Below are 16,947 nucleotides of genomic sequence, written 5' to 3'. Positions count from 1 at the left end.
TTTAAGGCATTTCTGTAGCAATCAACATGACATCTTCATATTTCTCTTTTTTTTTTTTTTTTTTTCCCTTTATTCTCAAAACATTTACAGAGTTTCAGAGTTTTTATGCATTTTTGCTCCATCTTGAGCAGATAAACCAAACTCTGAATTACAGGATGAAAGAAGTAGAGGGATGAAAGAGTCAGGACACATGGTGAAAAATATTATATGTAGCTTAAAAAGTTTTCAAACCTCCACACAATTTTTACATACTCACAAAGTAATTACAGAAAATTTTCAGTATACAATGAAGAAAGATTTAGTGAACTTATGGAACTTTTCAAAGGTTATTAGTTTTGCCAAGATGGCATGATCAGTCTTAACTAATTTTTTCATTCGTTTAGAATGAAGAATTCTCAAGAACTACAACAAAGACCTGGAAATCATTACTGAAAACTAACAGAGGTTGAAAAGTCAGGACTTTTGAGACCAGGACTTTTGAAATTTGAGACTATCTTTATATCTTTATGAAGTTTGCATAACTAGGATGAGTCATTTGTGAAAGCTTTTCTGAGAAAGTTATCCAGTAAAGAAACACTCACAATAGATAAAATACTCACAGGACAATATACATTCATCCAGAGAAGGCATACAGTATATTTATAAGACAATAAGATATCTAAATTAATAGAAGTAGACAAAAAAAAAAGAAAATCATAAATATATAGCTGGTCACTATGACCTAGTTATGTGCATTTTTCATGCAACTTCCTCTACAGTAAACTCATGCATGTATAGCATGAAATAGGGATGTCTGAAATTTCATTATGAAGAATCAACAGTGGAAATTCTTTCTCTGGTGCCTAGGTTTGAAACCTTTGTTTTGAGAGAAAGTAGTTAAAAAAAAAAAAAAACAGTTTGGATGAGTATTGGAGAAATACAAGGGAGATCTGTCAGTTACCTGGAGAGCAAATAAAGAAATCAACAGCTTACTTCTTCCTAACTTTCTTAGGAGTGAGGGCTTTTGTTGAATGCTGTAGCTGTCTGTCCAGTAATGACTAAATTTAAAATAAACAAAAAATAAATGTAATCTAACATACAGCACAAGTGTATGATAGTTGAAACATCTTGCTGAGATTTGAATGATCAATCTAGTCATGATTATATAGTTCATTTAATCTTAACAGTCATCCTCTTAAATACGTAAAGTGAGGAGATACTCTACCTTCTTCTTCCTCATTTCTAGAAGTGCATTAGACAGAAGATTCTTGCAAATCCTCCCACTCCCCAGGGATGCCACAGACATCTTCATCTTCCATCAGCTCTTCTGTAGCTGGCTTCCTGAGAAAAGTAGTACAAGTGTATGAATTTGGACAGGTCACAACACGTAGCACTTCAACGTGTGCCCAAGGGCCATCCAACAGTGGATATAATTTGACCTGCATATAGGTTCATTACTCTCCAGTGGACATCTTGTAACTACATTTGGAATCCTTTTTTCAGTCTGATGGCCCATTTTCTTTTTCCATTATCATTCCAGAGATGTGAAATAGATGTAAAAATCAAAGTAATTGAATAAGCAATATGGGAAAAAATCCAGTAAGCAGAACAAGTATATAATTGATATATATAATTGTTCTTATTTATAATAAGAACAAAGATATATAATTCAGTTTTATTCAAAATACTTCCACATCATGGAATGATTTTTCATTTGAAAATACATAGTTCTGTATTCAATAATAATTACTGTCATGTCATCCCTCCCTCCCTGTATTTGGCTTAGGCTCAGTATTCAAGTTGTCCTCCCAAGGAAAGTTTAATAGAAAAACCTATTTCATCCAAATATACGCATGTAGTTACACTTGAAAATAGTCTATGGTCTCTTAAAAATATGCTGTTGCTGCTAGAATGTAATTTGCTGTTGCAGATCAAGGGTATTCAGATTCTTTATAAACTATTTTTTTTTTTTGACTTTTTCATGTCGAATTCATAATTTTTATATCATTTTTTCATGTCAAATTCAAACAAAAATGTTGTTACTTAAAAGAGGTGTCAGAAAGTGAATTTTAAATACTTTATTTCTTTCGGTGTGCCTTTTGTTTTCAAGGTGGTCCTAGATGTTGGCTCTGGATTAGGAATCCTTTCATTTTTTGCAGTGCAGGCTGGAGCTAGAAAAGTCTATGCAGTTGACGCCAATTCAGTGACAAAATATTCAGAGGTAAGTGCTTTATTTGAGGCAAGTGATAGAATGGTATAGTGTGAAAATGTTAGAGATCTAGTACTCTGTCTCTAAAAGGCTAATGTCAAAAATTTGGTTTTGATTTTTCTAATAAATCAGATCTTAGTGGCAACACATCTTGGATGGTAATTTTTGAAGGTGACCTGAATATTATATCAGGTCTGTAAAACATAGCATCACTGGTTTTGTGAAAAACTTGTGTTCATTGTTCTAACTGTGATTAAGTTTTTACTTTCAGAAGCAAAAATCAAAGCAAAACAAAGAAACAAAGAACAAAAAAAATCAACAACAACAAAAAAACAGATGTTGTTTTTAAGGGTTCTGTGCAAAAATATCAGGGTGTTTTTTCCTGGGCCTCTTGAACATCCATGTGATCAGGTAGTTAACTGAGTTTCCTGATAAGTATTACCCTTTTACTCATTCACCCTTCTTATGAAAAAACATGTTTTTATGTTTACAAAAGGCATGTCTGTAGAGTGTATTCAGTTTTAAAAGATATTTTTCAGGCATTGCTTTTACAAAGTATTATAATATCAGTCAAAGTAAGTTAAGCACTGAAAATGGTATAGAAAACTAAATGCCTTAGGAAAAGTCCGGTACCTATAAGGTGCTAATTCTAAATAGCAGCAACAGCAAAAATCTCCATGTCTTTTCTCGCTGTCTCTGCTTGTTTAGGTGAACATCAGAATGCGTGGGGAGAGTGAGAGCATTATTGTTACAAATTTTGTTAACGCTGATCACCTCCATCTGAGTTTTTACAATAGCTTTAATGTAAAAGAGGGTGAAAAGTAGAGAAATGAACGAATTTTCATCCCACACCTAGAAAAAAGTTGCAGTATCCAGATGTCCATTGTTCTTTTTGCTTTGCTGATCTAGATTCTAAATGTCCATAAGCAGGATTGGGAGTCAATAGTTCTTCAAAGCCCACACAAAGCGTATGCAGTAGTTCAGTGGAACTTCCTCCCTTACGCTCCTTCAGCAACCCAGCCTCATGGTAAAGGCTAGTGAAGACCGATTGTTAATTGTAATACTGTAAAGGAAATGCACTGTTATTGGAATTGAGATAATCTGTTTAGATTTTAAGGAAGAAAATGTGGATACTAGGCATTTTTATTTCTCTCCAGGCAGAAATTTATAAATTATATGTATTTTTCATTCCATCTCAAATACAAAACTCTTAATAATCTCCCCATATACATTTTTCATTAATTCATATACTGAATAAAATATTGTAGCACAACTATCTCTTTTCTATTTCTAAGATATGTGTATATACTATTATATATAGAATTCACCTGAGAAATTTCATATGGTCATTTCCTACTTCTATCTTATTTATATTGCTGCTGACAAAAGGCTTTATTATTATGTGTTTGTTACTTTCGGAATTGGTTAGGGAGCACTAGCCTGACTTATCTGCTAAGTACTAAAAGAAGATTTCTGGGTTTTAGTATAATTTGGATAATTAGAAAAATCTACCTAATTAAAAGGATTTTTTTTTGCTGTTGATTGACAACACTAAGCAAAGGTTAATATATGGAAGGTGTCTATCAGAGGGAATGGTGAAGAGTGGTTCTTAGTTCATGTAGGATTTTGTAAATAGATGCAATGTTGTCCAGTATCTTTGTTTCATAATAGACACAGGTTTTACAAAAACATAATAAAAATAGCAAAAGACAACTTGCTTATCCTAGCAGGTAGTGGGTATTGGCTCACTCATTGAGTCTTTGTTCACTCAAAACTTGGCCCAAGTCAGAAGTGAGCAAAATCACTAGTTGTGATAGGGTACATGTTGCATCTGTAGTCTATCAAATCAAGTATGTAACTATATTGCAATATAAATGTGAGTAAAATATATGGCAACTTCTTGACAGAGAAACAGCATGAAACCATTGGCTTTGGGAACTGAATTGCTTTTCTTCTGGGGTGGATAAAATGCTAAAATGATAAAAACTAGGATTGATAGAGATGTGAAGAACCGTATATAGCTGTAGATCCTTGGGACTACTGGCTAAAGTGTTATTTTTAGTTTGACAATTCATAGCTTTTTGGTTATTTTCTTCTCCTTCTACTTCCCCAAATGGGATTCAGTTTTCATAAGAAGTATAATAGATTTCCGTGGTCATCATTTCTTATGAAAACTTGTTCACTCTTATGAATTGTATTGCAGATCAGATGACCTATTAACACATAGCATATTTTAAGAATTTATTTATTTTTTTCAAAAAAGGATGCTTAGCTGGATCAGTCAATTAAATTCCTATACTGCATATTCAGTATACTATTTGTCATTTCCTCATCTTCCACAATGGGATTTCATTAGTATGGTTTATCAAGTATCTGGATTATAAAATGAATGTTACTTTCCATCGATTTATTCTCTCATTTCTGTACGGATTTATCGTATTTAACATCTGTTTCAGATATATACAATATAGCAATCTGAATATGAGATTAATGAGTCTTTTTCATTTTTTTATGTTTTAGTACAAAGCAAGTATTCCAGTACAATGAACTACTGACTGAAGTGAAATTATACTTGAGCAGTAAAAATTAATGTTGTAGTACTACTTACTGAGAAAGTTGTTGGTATTACATAGATTCCTCTTTATGGTTAGAGGTTTATTTTGAAAGAATGATATTTAAAAAAAAAAATGACAGTGTTGAAAACTGTACAGTGAACAGATGTGCAGTGGCAGAACATTTGAAAATTATGTTAATAGGAAAAATTATAGCAGCTGCTCTATTGGGAAACATACCGGCTGTGCTTAGTCACTCATTTGTTTTAGATATTCAATAAAAAATACTTCATGTCTGCAACAGTCGTTGGTTTGCAATTCATTGGTTTGCAAGTCAATATGTTTGTATTTCTGTGTTGTACCATGGTGTCATTATGGTGTTCAGAAAAGCTAAACAGACGTGAGTCTCTGCTATGTTTGTATGTATATATAATCCTCCAGTGACAGGTATTCTACCACATCTCTGGGGAGGTTCTTCCCATAATTGATTGATTACTGTCAGCATAAGGAAGTATTTCTTATATTGAGATAAAACTTGTCCCAGTGCAACTTGCACTCATTGGTTCTTGTCTTCCCCATATGGCTCGTTGTGAAGAGTGAGCCTCCATCCTCTCTGTAGCTGCTCTAGAATACATACTGGAATACATATTCGTATTCTGCTGGGGACTTCTTCAGGGCAAAAAGACCTAACTCCTTCAGTCATTCCTTACAAGGCAGGTTCTTGAACCATTTGATCATCTTCATGGCCCTCTTTTGGATCCTCTCCAGCCCATCAACACGTTTTTTGAATTGTGAAGACCAGAACTAGCTGCAGCAGTGCTGGCGCAGCCTGACAAACGCTGAGTATGTATGCATATTCAGTCATATGGTATGATTGAATCTCTAGTAATAACCCTACAAATGCCCCAGAAATGCTTGTCAGTCTGCCATGATATAGGACATAAATTGTGCATAGCAATATATAAGACTGCCATTTATTGTGTTGAAATAGCCAAACACAAGGGAATAGATTTAATTAAAGATAATTAGCCTTGAGCAGACTGAACAACAACTCCTGTGAGAAAGCCCATTTATGTGTGGATTCAGGCTGCATATAAGACATATACAGGAGTTTGAACAGGCATTTTGACATGCTCTTAGGACAGCTACTTTTGCAAAGATTCTGTATCAGTCACCACAATGTTTGCACCTGTTTGCTGTGTAGTGTTTAGGTGATATTTGTATGCACCATGCTGTCTTCTGTGGAACAAACAAACAAACTGCACCTGTTTCTGTGTTTTTTGTTTTGTTTGTTTGTTTTGTTTGTTTGTTTGTTTGTTTTTAAATTAGTAGGCTTTAATTGCATTTAATTATGTGGTAAGGTGCCTGCTATCTTATCTGGTATGCCAGATGCTGTATGATGGATTTTATATAGTATGGTGATGATATACATTGAAAAGAGGAAAAGAAAACACTGGCTAGATGCTGCTGTTGCAAGGGGCAACTGTGTAAAAAAATGAGAGCATAGCAGTTTCTCTGTCAAGGAAGATGTATTTCAGCTGTCCAGCTGAATGCATATATAAATATATATGTATGTTTATATATATGTATATATATATATACATAGCCATTTCAAATAAACTCAGCAATTGCTGCTGAGAATCTGGTGAGATAGTCTTCAGAAACAATGTGATGGAAGTACAAAGCTTCATAAGAAGGCTTCTCCATCACAGAACACAAAGTTTGTATTCTTTGGAATTCACAGAGAACAAACATCTTGTTTAGACACTCTTAGATTTCCTCAATATTTAATAGACTTGGCAGTTCAGATAAACTTTAAGATATAGACCTTATATTTTAAGTTCTTATATAATTATGTAATTACTCCTTTTGCCTCTGTTAAGAGAGGTCAGAGAACTGACTTGCATGCTTAGATAAGTGCAGCTGCTGCTAAGGTGCAAAATCTGAGCAGGCAGAGAGTACTAGAATAGTTCCTGATAGACTAACTCTACAAATTGTCAAATTTCTTTTGCAGCTGACTAACTGTGCTCTTGTCTATGACAGCTGATGATCACAGCCAATTAAAGCCTCTGCCACACTTTTGGTTAGGATTTTGGGTGAGCCATCTGTCAGTCTTACAGTTAACTCTTGAAAAAATGCATAGAGAATGTGTATATCAAATTAACTCTATTTTTCTGTCTGGGTTTTTTGAAGTGTCACACAAAGACATGTTTTTAACATGTATGTTCTCAAAAAATTTATTCCTTCTCAGAGTCTTCTATTTACAGAGAAGTTACTCTGTTTTCTCTATATTCATCAGCATTCAATAAAAAATTTAATTACAACAATATTTTATATTATATATTTATATTTTTATATTATATATTATTATTTAATATTATTAGTATTTATATTATATTGGTATTTATATTATATATTATTAGTATTATATTAATTACAACAGTATTTTCAAATATGTAGTTCTTAAGCATCCCTAGAAAGTATGTAGCTGCACCATTAGATAAGTAGCCATTTGACTACTTGTGTTTCAGTATTAAGGATGCTGCTATGTTATTTACTGTTTTGGCGGAGTTCATACAGCAGCACACGCACAGATCAGCTTTTATATCTGTGTGAAATGCTTTGATCTGTTTGCTGTCTCTGGGGCTCCTTTGGAAGTCAGACTTTTGTTGTTGTTTTCAGAGTTTTATTTTTGTTCCATGAAGAAATTTCTAAGTTTTATTTGTGCAGAGAGCAATGAGGCTCTCTCAGCCTCCTTTTCTTCAAACAAGACAATCCAAGTGCCCTCAGCCTCTGCTCAGCACATACATCCAGCACAGCTTTTTTTGCCTTTTTTTTTTTTTTTTTTTTTTTAATGCTTTCAAGCAACTTAACATCCTTTTTGTGTTGCAGAGGTCCGCACTGCACACAACATTTGAAGTAAGGCTGCACCAATGCTAAATACAGCAGGAGAATCACCTCTTTTGACTGGCTGACCATGCTGCATTTAATACACCTGAAAATGTGGTTTGCCCTCCTGGCTATCAGGGCACACTGCTGGCTCACATTGAGCCTGCTGTTAATGAGTACTCCCATATCCTGGGATTACCACAGGGCTGACACGAGCAAGTCCAGGAGGTTCCTGAAGCACCTAGATGATAACTTCTTGGTGCTGGTGCCAAGAGAGCCAACTAGGAAAAGGTGCTTTCCTAGATCTGTTGCTGGAGAACAGAGAGGGTCTTGTGGGGGATGTGGCAATTGGCAGCCATCTTGGTTATAGTGCCCATAACATGGTTGAGTTTAAAATTTTTGGTGACAGAAGGAAAACTGCCACCAAAACTTCAACCCTGGGTATTGGGAAAGCAGACCTCAGGCTGCTCAGGGAACTAGCTAGCAAGGTACCCCGGGAGACTGCTTTTGAGGGCATTGGCACCCATCGGTGCTGGTCAGTCTTTAAGCACTGCCTCCTAGAAGCACAAGATCAGGCAATTCCAAAATACTGGAAGGCAAGCAGGTGGGGCAGAAGGCCGGCCTTGATGACCAGGGATCTTCTACTGGAGAAAAAAGAAAATGTACAACTCCTGGAAGGAGGGTCAGATGACATGGAAGGAATACAGGGACACTGTTCGCATTTGTAGGGAGAAAATTCATGTGGCTAAAGCCCAATTAGAGTTGAAGCTGGCCAGGTCTGTGGAAGACAATAAAAAAGTGTTGTTTTTTTTCAGATGTGTGAACAGAAAAAGGAAGACCAAAGAAAACATAGGTCCGCTACTTGATGGGGAAGGTGGGGAAGGTCTCCTCACACACAATTACATAGGCAAAGCAAAGACGTTTAATGCCTTCTTTGCCTCCATCTTAAACACTGATGATGGACTTCAGGACTCAGGGTGCCCTGAGCTGGAGGACCACGATGGTGGGAATGATAAACTCCCAACTGACCCTGAACGCGTGCGGAATTTGCTGCTCCATCTGGATCTATACAAGTTCATGAGTTACATGGGATTCATCCCAGGGTACCTAGAGAGATGGCTGACATCACCGCAGGTCCTCTCTCAACTATTTTTCAAAGATCTTGGGAATCTGGAGAGGTCCCAGTAGACTGGAAGCTGGCAAATGTTGTACCAATTTTCAAGAAGGGCAAGAAAGAAGACGCCAGCAATTACTGGCCTGTCAGTCTCACGTCAGTGCCTGGTAAAATTATGGAGAAGATAATCCTTGAAGTTATTGAAGCGCACCTGGGGGACAATGCTGTCATTGGTCCCAGCCAACATGGGTTCACAAGGGGTAGGTCTTGCCTAACAAATTTGATTTCCTTTTATGATAAAATCACCCATCTAGTTGATCAAGGGAAACCAGTTGTGGTCTTTTTGGACTTCAGCAAAGCTTTTGACACAGTTTCCCATAGGATCCTACTGGACAAAATGTCCAGCATACAACTAAACAAAAACATCATATGATGGATGAGCAATTGGCTGACAGGCAGGGCTCAAAGGGTTGTGGTTAATGGGGCCACATCTGGCTGGCAGATGGTCACCAGTGGAGTCCCTCAAGGCTCCATTTTAGGGCCAGTCTTCTTCAATGTTTTTATAAACGATTTGGATGTAGGACTAGAAGGTGTTCTGAGCAAATTTGCTGATGACACCAAACTTGGAGAAGTTGTGGGCTCTTTTGAGGGTGGAAAGGCCTTGCAGAGAGACCTGGAGGGGATGGAGAGCTGGGCGATCACCAACTGCATGAAGTTTAACAAAGGCAAGTGCTGGGTCCTGCACCTGGGACGGGGCAACCCTGGCTTTACATACAGACTGGGTGACAAGATGCTGGAGAGCAGCCCTGCAGAGAGGGATCTGGGGGTTATGGTTGACAACAGGTTGAATATGAGCCAGCGGTGTGCCCAACAGTCAGGAGGGCCAACTGTATCCCGGGGTGCATCAAGCATGGCATTGCTAGTTGGTCGAGGGAGGTGATTGTTCGGCTCTGCTCTGCGCTGTGCGGCCTCACCTCGAGTACTGTGTGCAGTTCTGGGCACCACAGTACAAAAAGGACATTAAACTGTTGGGGAGTGTCCAGAGGAAGGCAATGAAGATGAAGGGCCTAGAGGGGAAGACATATGAGGAGTGCCTGAGGTCACTTGGCCTGTTTAGCCTGGAAAAGAGGAAACTGAGGGGAGACCTCATCACAGCTTTCTCACAAAAGGGAGTGGAGGGGCAGTCACCGGTCTATTCTCTTTAGTCACCAGTGATAGGACCCTGGGGAATGGTGTCAAGCTGAGGCAGGGGAAGTTTAGGCTAGACATCAGGAAGAGGTTCTTCAGCAAGAGGGTTGTCGCACACTTAAACAGGCTCCCCAGCGAAGTAGTCACTTCACCAAGCCTGTCTGAATTTAAGTAGCATTTGGACTGTGCACTTAGTCACATGGTCTGAATTTTTGGGTAGACCTGTGTGGTGCCAGGAGTTGGACTCAATGATCCTTTAGGGTCCCTTCCAACTCAGGATATTCTATGATTCTATGATTCCTTTCTGCGGAGATATGTGCTATGGGGTTCAGTATAAGAGATGAAAGATAGATGTGTTTAAAAGGCATAGCTGATATTCCTGCCTGAGCAAGTCATACTGGTGATGGCAGAAATAACTTTTCATGTTTAAAACTTTCAATTCATGAAGGTGCTGCAGAGATTGTGTTAATATAATATTAATAATTCTGTGAAAAGTAAGGTCAGTTCAAACAAGGTCGGAGTTGCTAGAACAAAGCATTAGTTTATAGCTGCTCATTGTAGCCTTTTATTTGTTTAATCTGATTTGGACTAATAGTGTGTGGGATTAGAAATTAACACTGTTTTCTGTACTTTCCCTATAATGCGCTTCTGTTGTATATCTGTTTTAAATTATTTATAATAACCTCTGTAGAATCTTCATCATGTGGAAAAAGAGATATTTGTGGCAAACTGTAGCTCTGAACTACTTAATGCCAATTAATTGATTTTTGCTTCTGTTTCTGTGATAATGAGCTACTACTCATAGTTCATCAATGCATGATAAATTCCAGTTTCAGAAAAATAATCTGTTTTTTAAACAAAAAAAAATAGTAATTAAATGCAACAAATGTTGGAAACAATGAAAAACTAGCTTTCTAGTCTCTCTTGGATACGCTTGTAAAGAATACTTAAACTTGTATTCACTGGCATCCTGAAAGTCAAGGTACACAGACTAGGATTTGTCAGATGCAGGATTGCTTTGCTTCTTCAGAGCACTGTCAGAGCATGTTTGGTAGGACATGGAGAAGAATGTTCTGTGACAAGAAGAGGTTTCTGTTCCCTGAGACTCTCTAGGCAAAACCTTCCTACAGCATTTAAACTCATTGTAAATAATGCAATTTTTGCCTCTGTTAAGCTTTGGAAGACTGAATGCACAGAGAGCTTTAGCTTTCCCAAGATGTAGCTCCACTCTGAAGGACAGAATTAGTACTGACAATATTTCTTGGTATTTTGTTTGTCTTTGCTGTATATGAGGGTAGGAAAACAAATAAACAGTGGCGATTTTTTTTTTTTAAGTTGTATAATAATAATAATAACATGGAATAGCAATGAAAAGCCTTTTCTATTCTACTTGTCTCTCTGCCTTATTTCCAGTAAAAGTAAAAATTTTCACAACTTAAGTATCTCCACCACATATGAGAGGTATTGCAATATTCTGCTGCCCTCTAGCCAACTGTGAGGTATCTATGACAGTCTATGATGGTCTGAAATGATTTAGGCTTCTTTCCTTTATTCATCCATGCTGCTGCCAAGCTGTTCTTAGATGAAGAATTCACCTGTGAGTAAAAAGGTAATTACATTTCCAAAATGAAATCACATTGCATGTTTTCTGGCATAGTCTTCAGTCTAAAGAATTTTAAAATAAATATATTTTTTTGTCAGCCTGTTCTAAGGAATGGTTACAAAAACATTTGGGACTAAAAGAAGAAGCAGTGTAATGTGCCTAATTGTTAGTGTGTCAGTGTAGGATTTTTTTGGGGGGTTATTCAATAGTTTAATTACCACATTATCATGTATATAGTGTTGTGTTTTGGCTGAAAATAATTAACTTTATTATTCATTAAAATGATTGGTTTAGCTAATCACAGAATCACAGAATGACCAAGGTTGGAAGGGACCTCTGAAGATCATCTAGTCCAATCACCCTGCCAAGCAGGATCAAGCAAGATGCACACTGTGCAGGATGGCATCCAGGCAGGTTTTAAACGTCTCCAGAGGAGACTCCAGAACCTCCCTGGACAACCTGTTCCAGTGCTCTGTCACCCACACAGTAAGGAGTGCCCTCTCATATTCAACCAGAACCTCCTGTGCTTCAGTTTGTGCCCATTGCATCTTGTCCTGTCACTGGTCACAGCAGAAAAGGGTCCAGCCCCATCCCCTTGACAACTTCCCTTCAGATATTTACATGTATATGCATTGATAAGGTCTTCCCTCAGTCTTTGCTTTTCCAGTCTAGACAGGCCCAGTTCTCTCAGCCTGTCCTCGTAGAACAGGTGTTCCAGTCCTTTAATCATCTTAGTAGCCCTTAGTACCTAATAACAGTATTAGTCTTTCTTTCCCTAGTTAAAATGAGTTATAAGTTTCATAGCCGTTACCTAGGGCCCAGACTGTGTTGGAAAAGGTTTGCTGAAGTAATTATGCACTTGTACTGATGTTATAGTTATACCAATGCATGCACATCTGTGAGGAAATGATTTCTAGTATTTACTGAATTGTGTATGCTTGGTTTTCCTGGTATCTCTGGACATCAGTATGAATCAATAGCTAGGCATTGGAATGTGTTGCTCAGGAAAGTGGTGGAGTCACTGTCCATGGGGGTGTTTAAGGAAAAGTTGGATGTGGTGCTTAGGGACATGGTTTAGAGAGGTAATATTGGTGGTAGAGGCATGGTTGGACCAGATGATCTTGGAGGTCTTTTTCAACCTTAATGTTTCTATGTTCCTATTGTGCTGTTGCAAAGGGTATTTCATTTTAAAGAGTCTCTTCGTAGACACCTCCCTCTGTTAGAGTAGATTAGTGCAAAGTAAGTGATTCTGTATACATTTGTTCCCCCCCAAAACCAGATTCTACTCGTAATTTGAACTTGACAGGTTTAGCTACTTCTCTGTATGTCTGATTACAGCACAGCTAGGTAGGATATACGTCGATGTGTAGATGTATAGAGAGTTTGAAAAGGTATTCTTTTTTTTAATAACTTGCTATATTGAACATGAAATTTGAGGTCCATCTCTCCTGTTCATTAAATGTTTTGCTCTGAGGTTCACTATGCAAATAGAAGTGAGTAAGTCTCCAGTACACTGGTTGTAACTACTAGCTATTTGAATGCATTTATGCAAATGTAAAGCTATGTTCCACTTATGTTTAGAAATGACTCACCTCAAACTTTTCAGCTATAGAGTTTCTTCTTCTTTCATAACTGAATAATTTATTCATGAACAGTTGTGGTTGCTTTTTTTTATTTATTTGTCTTTAACAACTTGGAGAAGTCAGAAAATGCTTTCTTTGCAATCTTCTGATTGTCATAAAATACCCACTTTTTATTATTATTATTCCTGGTAATTCTCTTATTCTTGTAGATTTTAATTACAATTATTTCTTATGTGACTTTTCTTGTAATGATGCTTTCTGATCCTGCATGATATGTTTCTTTGAGTTTGCTCCAGTGAGCCCCAATCTTTGGAAATTTTGGTGCAGCAAGGAAAAATGTCTACTTTTATGTTTTAATCTGATTATCAGGTTTAAGTAGCTGTTTTACACTGTAGGGGTTTTCATGTTAATTAAAAATCTCTGATATGAAGTCTGTTAGTAAAAAGAGTCAACACTTTCTGTGTGTTTTTTGTTTTTTGTTTTTTGTTTTTTCTTTAGCTGTTGGTGAGAAGTAACAACCTTTCTGACAAGATCACAATCCTGACAGGGAAAATTGAGGAGATCTCCCTGCCTGAGAGCGTTGATGTGGTAATTTCTGAACCAATGGGTTATTTGCTGTTCAATGAAAGGATGTTGGAAAGTTACCTCCATTCTAAGAAATGGCTGAAGTCAAATGGTGAGTGTGCCATCACAGTTACCCCACTGCATATAGAAAGGAAAATAAAAAGCTTCTGAAAGAGAAATCAAAGACCTGCATTATTAGTCCTGGATATTGATAGTTTGGTATTATACTATGGTATACTCTAGCACCAACATCTAGACAGACCAAGGGAATAAACATAATGATGCAGCTATTGTACTATGCTGTGACTTCTTGCTGTTTCACAGTGGAAATAGTTTTTGAGTATGTTGGTGTTGCATTGCCAAGTTCTTCCTGTGTTTTAATCTTAACATGATGTTGTATATTGTATGATTGCATCTTTGTTGCAACATATAACAATAGATGATGGCACAATAACCTCATATGCCACACAGAAGAATGTGGATGAGAGCAGAATGGTCAAATAGGATGAGCTTTTTAGTGGAAAATTATATTTTGCTTGGGAAAACTGAAATTCAAATTGTTTTGAAATCCTTTCACTGGGCTTCTCCCAGATACCTTATTCTCATACTCAAATCTTACCTTTTCAGAGACATATCAGAGATTCAGAGCATTTGGTACTCTTTATTTCATTTCTCCTGTGTTTGGAGGAGTTTTGAAGGGAATCTATGAGTTCCTGGGCCTCTTGCGAATCTTCTTTGTGAGGTGAATCTGGGCATCCATTTGCTGAATGAGAAATCTGTGTGAATTGCTGAAAATGAACTATGAAGTCTCTCTTTAAAAGACTTCTTTCTCAAGTAAAATTATTAGATCAGAAATTTGTGAAGTATGGAGTGAATCTGTACATCAAGGCAGAAAGCTACTGGTTTTGCTTGTTTCAAACTTGCAAATCACATTCAGGTAGTATTTTTCAGAAGTCAGCCACTGATTTGAAGTCTCCTGCATACATTGTTAGGACTCAGTTTCCAAAGAGGCTTCTGAAAATTGATCTGTAGGCATCTAATTTTCAGCTAAAAATATGAGTGAATGAATATGATTTCCATATTTTACAAACTTCCTGGTTACTCTCTTGCACAGTGGGAATGAATCACCTTACATAGTGATTATTAAACTTAATGATTGTCTAAGAAGTGAGCTGAAATCCTGACATTTTGTTTAAGTTGCAAATACTTAGTTATTCCAAACAGTTAAGTTTGTAAACTTTCTATCCTACATTTTCATCTGCAAACTTGTTAATTTTCTCCCTATGACCAGTTTTAAAATGCACATCTTTTTTTGTGAGTGGGTGTTGTTCTTTATTTGAATTCCTGTGGTCTCTTCCTGTATGTACTGAATACAGAAAAGCTGTTTCTTTTCCCCTACCATCCTTTACTTGTCCTCCCCTTCAGGTATTCATCATGTTTTGTACCAGGTAAACAAACAGCTGATGAAGTATGTTCAAATGTAATTCAAAACAACCACATTTATAGAAGCTACAAGATGATTAGAATACAGTGTAGAATACAAGGGCTTCTATTAAAGCTGCTAGTTGGTCTGAATCACTGTCCACTGAAAATAATGGAAAATAGTTCCTGTGGTTTTCTGAGCCATTTGAGTTTGAGTTCCCAATAAAAATGAATTCTTGCAAAAAGATAGATCAGGATTTAACTCCCTGCTCTGTAAATAATTTGCCACACTGTAAATAAAATTCTCCATTCCTCAATTTCATTATGGAGGGAAAAAAGAAAAAAAATAATATCTTTTTATGATAGTAGGATTTTTATTTATGTATAATATTTATTCCTAAGTGCTATCAGTTTCCTGGATAAAGGCTTAAGAGTGATATATACATGACCATCTCAGTCATTAACAGCAGTTCTGATCTCAACAAAAAGCATACCCAGCAATTTAGAATCATAGAATAGGATCATGGAATCATTTAGGATGAAAAAGAGCTCTAAGATCATCAGCTTTAACTGTTAACCTAGCATTGCCTAGTCTACCACTAAACCAGGTCCCAAAGCAACGCATCTGCATGTGATTTAAAAACCTCCAGTGACTCAACCACTGCCCTGGGCAGCGTGTTCCAATGTTCACAACCCTTTTAATTAAGAAATTCTTCCTAATATTCAGCCTAAGCCTCGCCTGGCACAACTTGAGGCCTTTTCCTCTTGTACTATCACTTGTTGTGAGGAGATGGAGGACATGTGAGGAGATGGAGGAGAGACCAACCGCCATCTCACTAAAACCTCCTTTGAGTTAGTTGTAGAGAGTGATAAGGTCTCCCCTGACGTGTATTTTGCTAGGCTAAACAACCCCAGTTCCCTCAGCAATTCTCCTATGACTTGTGTTCCAGACTCTTCACCACATCCGTTACCAATCTTTGGACATGCTCCAGCATGCTCCAGTATGTCCAAAGCTTTCTATATTGAGGGGACCAAAATAGTATACAGAACCTGAGGTGTTGTCTCACTAGAGCTGAGTACAGGGGGACATTCAGTTCCCTGGTCATGCTGGCTACTCTATTCCTTATACAAGCCAGGATGCTGTTAGCCTTCTTGGCCACCTAAGCATACTGCTGGCTCATATTCAGACAGCTATTGACCAATACCCTTAGGTCCCTTTCCTCTAGGAAGCTTTCTAGCCACTCTTCCCCCACCCTATAGTGTGGATGGAGTTGTGTTACAGCTGCAGGACCTGTCACTTGGCCTTGTTGAACTTCATAGAGTTGGCCTTAGCTCATTGATCCAGCCTAACCAGACCCCTGTGTAGAGCCTTCCTACCCTCAACCAGATCAACACTACGCCCTACTTGTCTGCAAACTTACTGAGGGTGCACTTGATCCCCTCGTCCAGATCATTGGTAAAGATTTTAAAGAGAACTGGCCTCAGCACTCAGCCCTATGGCACACCACTAGTGACTGGCCTCCAACTGTATTTAACTCCATTCACCACAACTCTTTGGGCCTGGCCACCCAGCCAGTTCTTTACCCAGCAAAGCATACACCCATCCAAGCCAAAAGCAGCCAGTTTCTCCAGGAGAATGCTAAGAAAAACAGTGTCAAAATCTCTACTAAAGTCTAGGTAGACAACATCCACAGCCTTTCCCTCGTCCACTGAGTGTGTTACTTTGTCATAGAGGGAGACAAGGTTAGTCAAGCAGGACCTGACATTCATAAATCCATGCTGACTGGGCCCAATCATGTGGTTGTCCTGTACGTGCCATTTGATGGCACTCAGGATGATCTGCT

The 16,947-nt window shown here is 37.6% G+C and overlaps 1 protein-coding gene across 1 annotated transcript in view; it reads left to right on the top strand.

Moving 5' to 3' along the window:
• The window catches only part of LOC116500545 (histone-arginine methyltransferase CARM1-like), a 68,994-nt gene that overhangs the window by 37,281 nt on the left and 14,766 nt on the right, over positions 1-16,947 (top strand). The window contains exons 5-6 of the mRNA XM_032205627.1: positions 2,090-2,200; positions 13,616-13,793. Coding sequence (XP_032061518.1) covers positions 2,090-2,200; positions 13,616-13,793 — 289 coding nt within the window. The remainder of the gene's footprint in view (positions 1-2,089; positions 2,201-13,615; positions 13,794-16,947) is intronic.

This window comes from Aythya fuligula, chromosome Z, assembly GCF_009819795.1.
Source record: "Aythya fuligula isolate bAytFul2 chromosome Z, bAytFul2.pri, whole genome shotgun sequence".
Taxonomy (NCBI): domain Eukaryota; kingdom Metazoa; phylum Chordata; class Aves; order Anseriformes; family Anatidae; genus Aythya; species Aythya fuligula.
The sequence above is the reverse complement of the archived record's forward strand: the minus strand, read 5'-3'. Positions and strand labels throughout refer to the sequence as shown.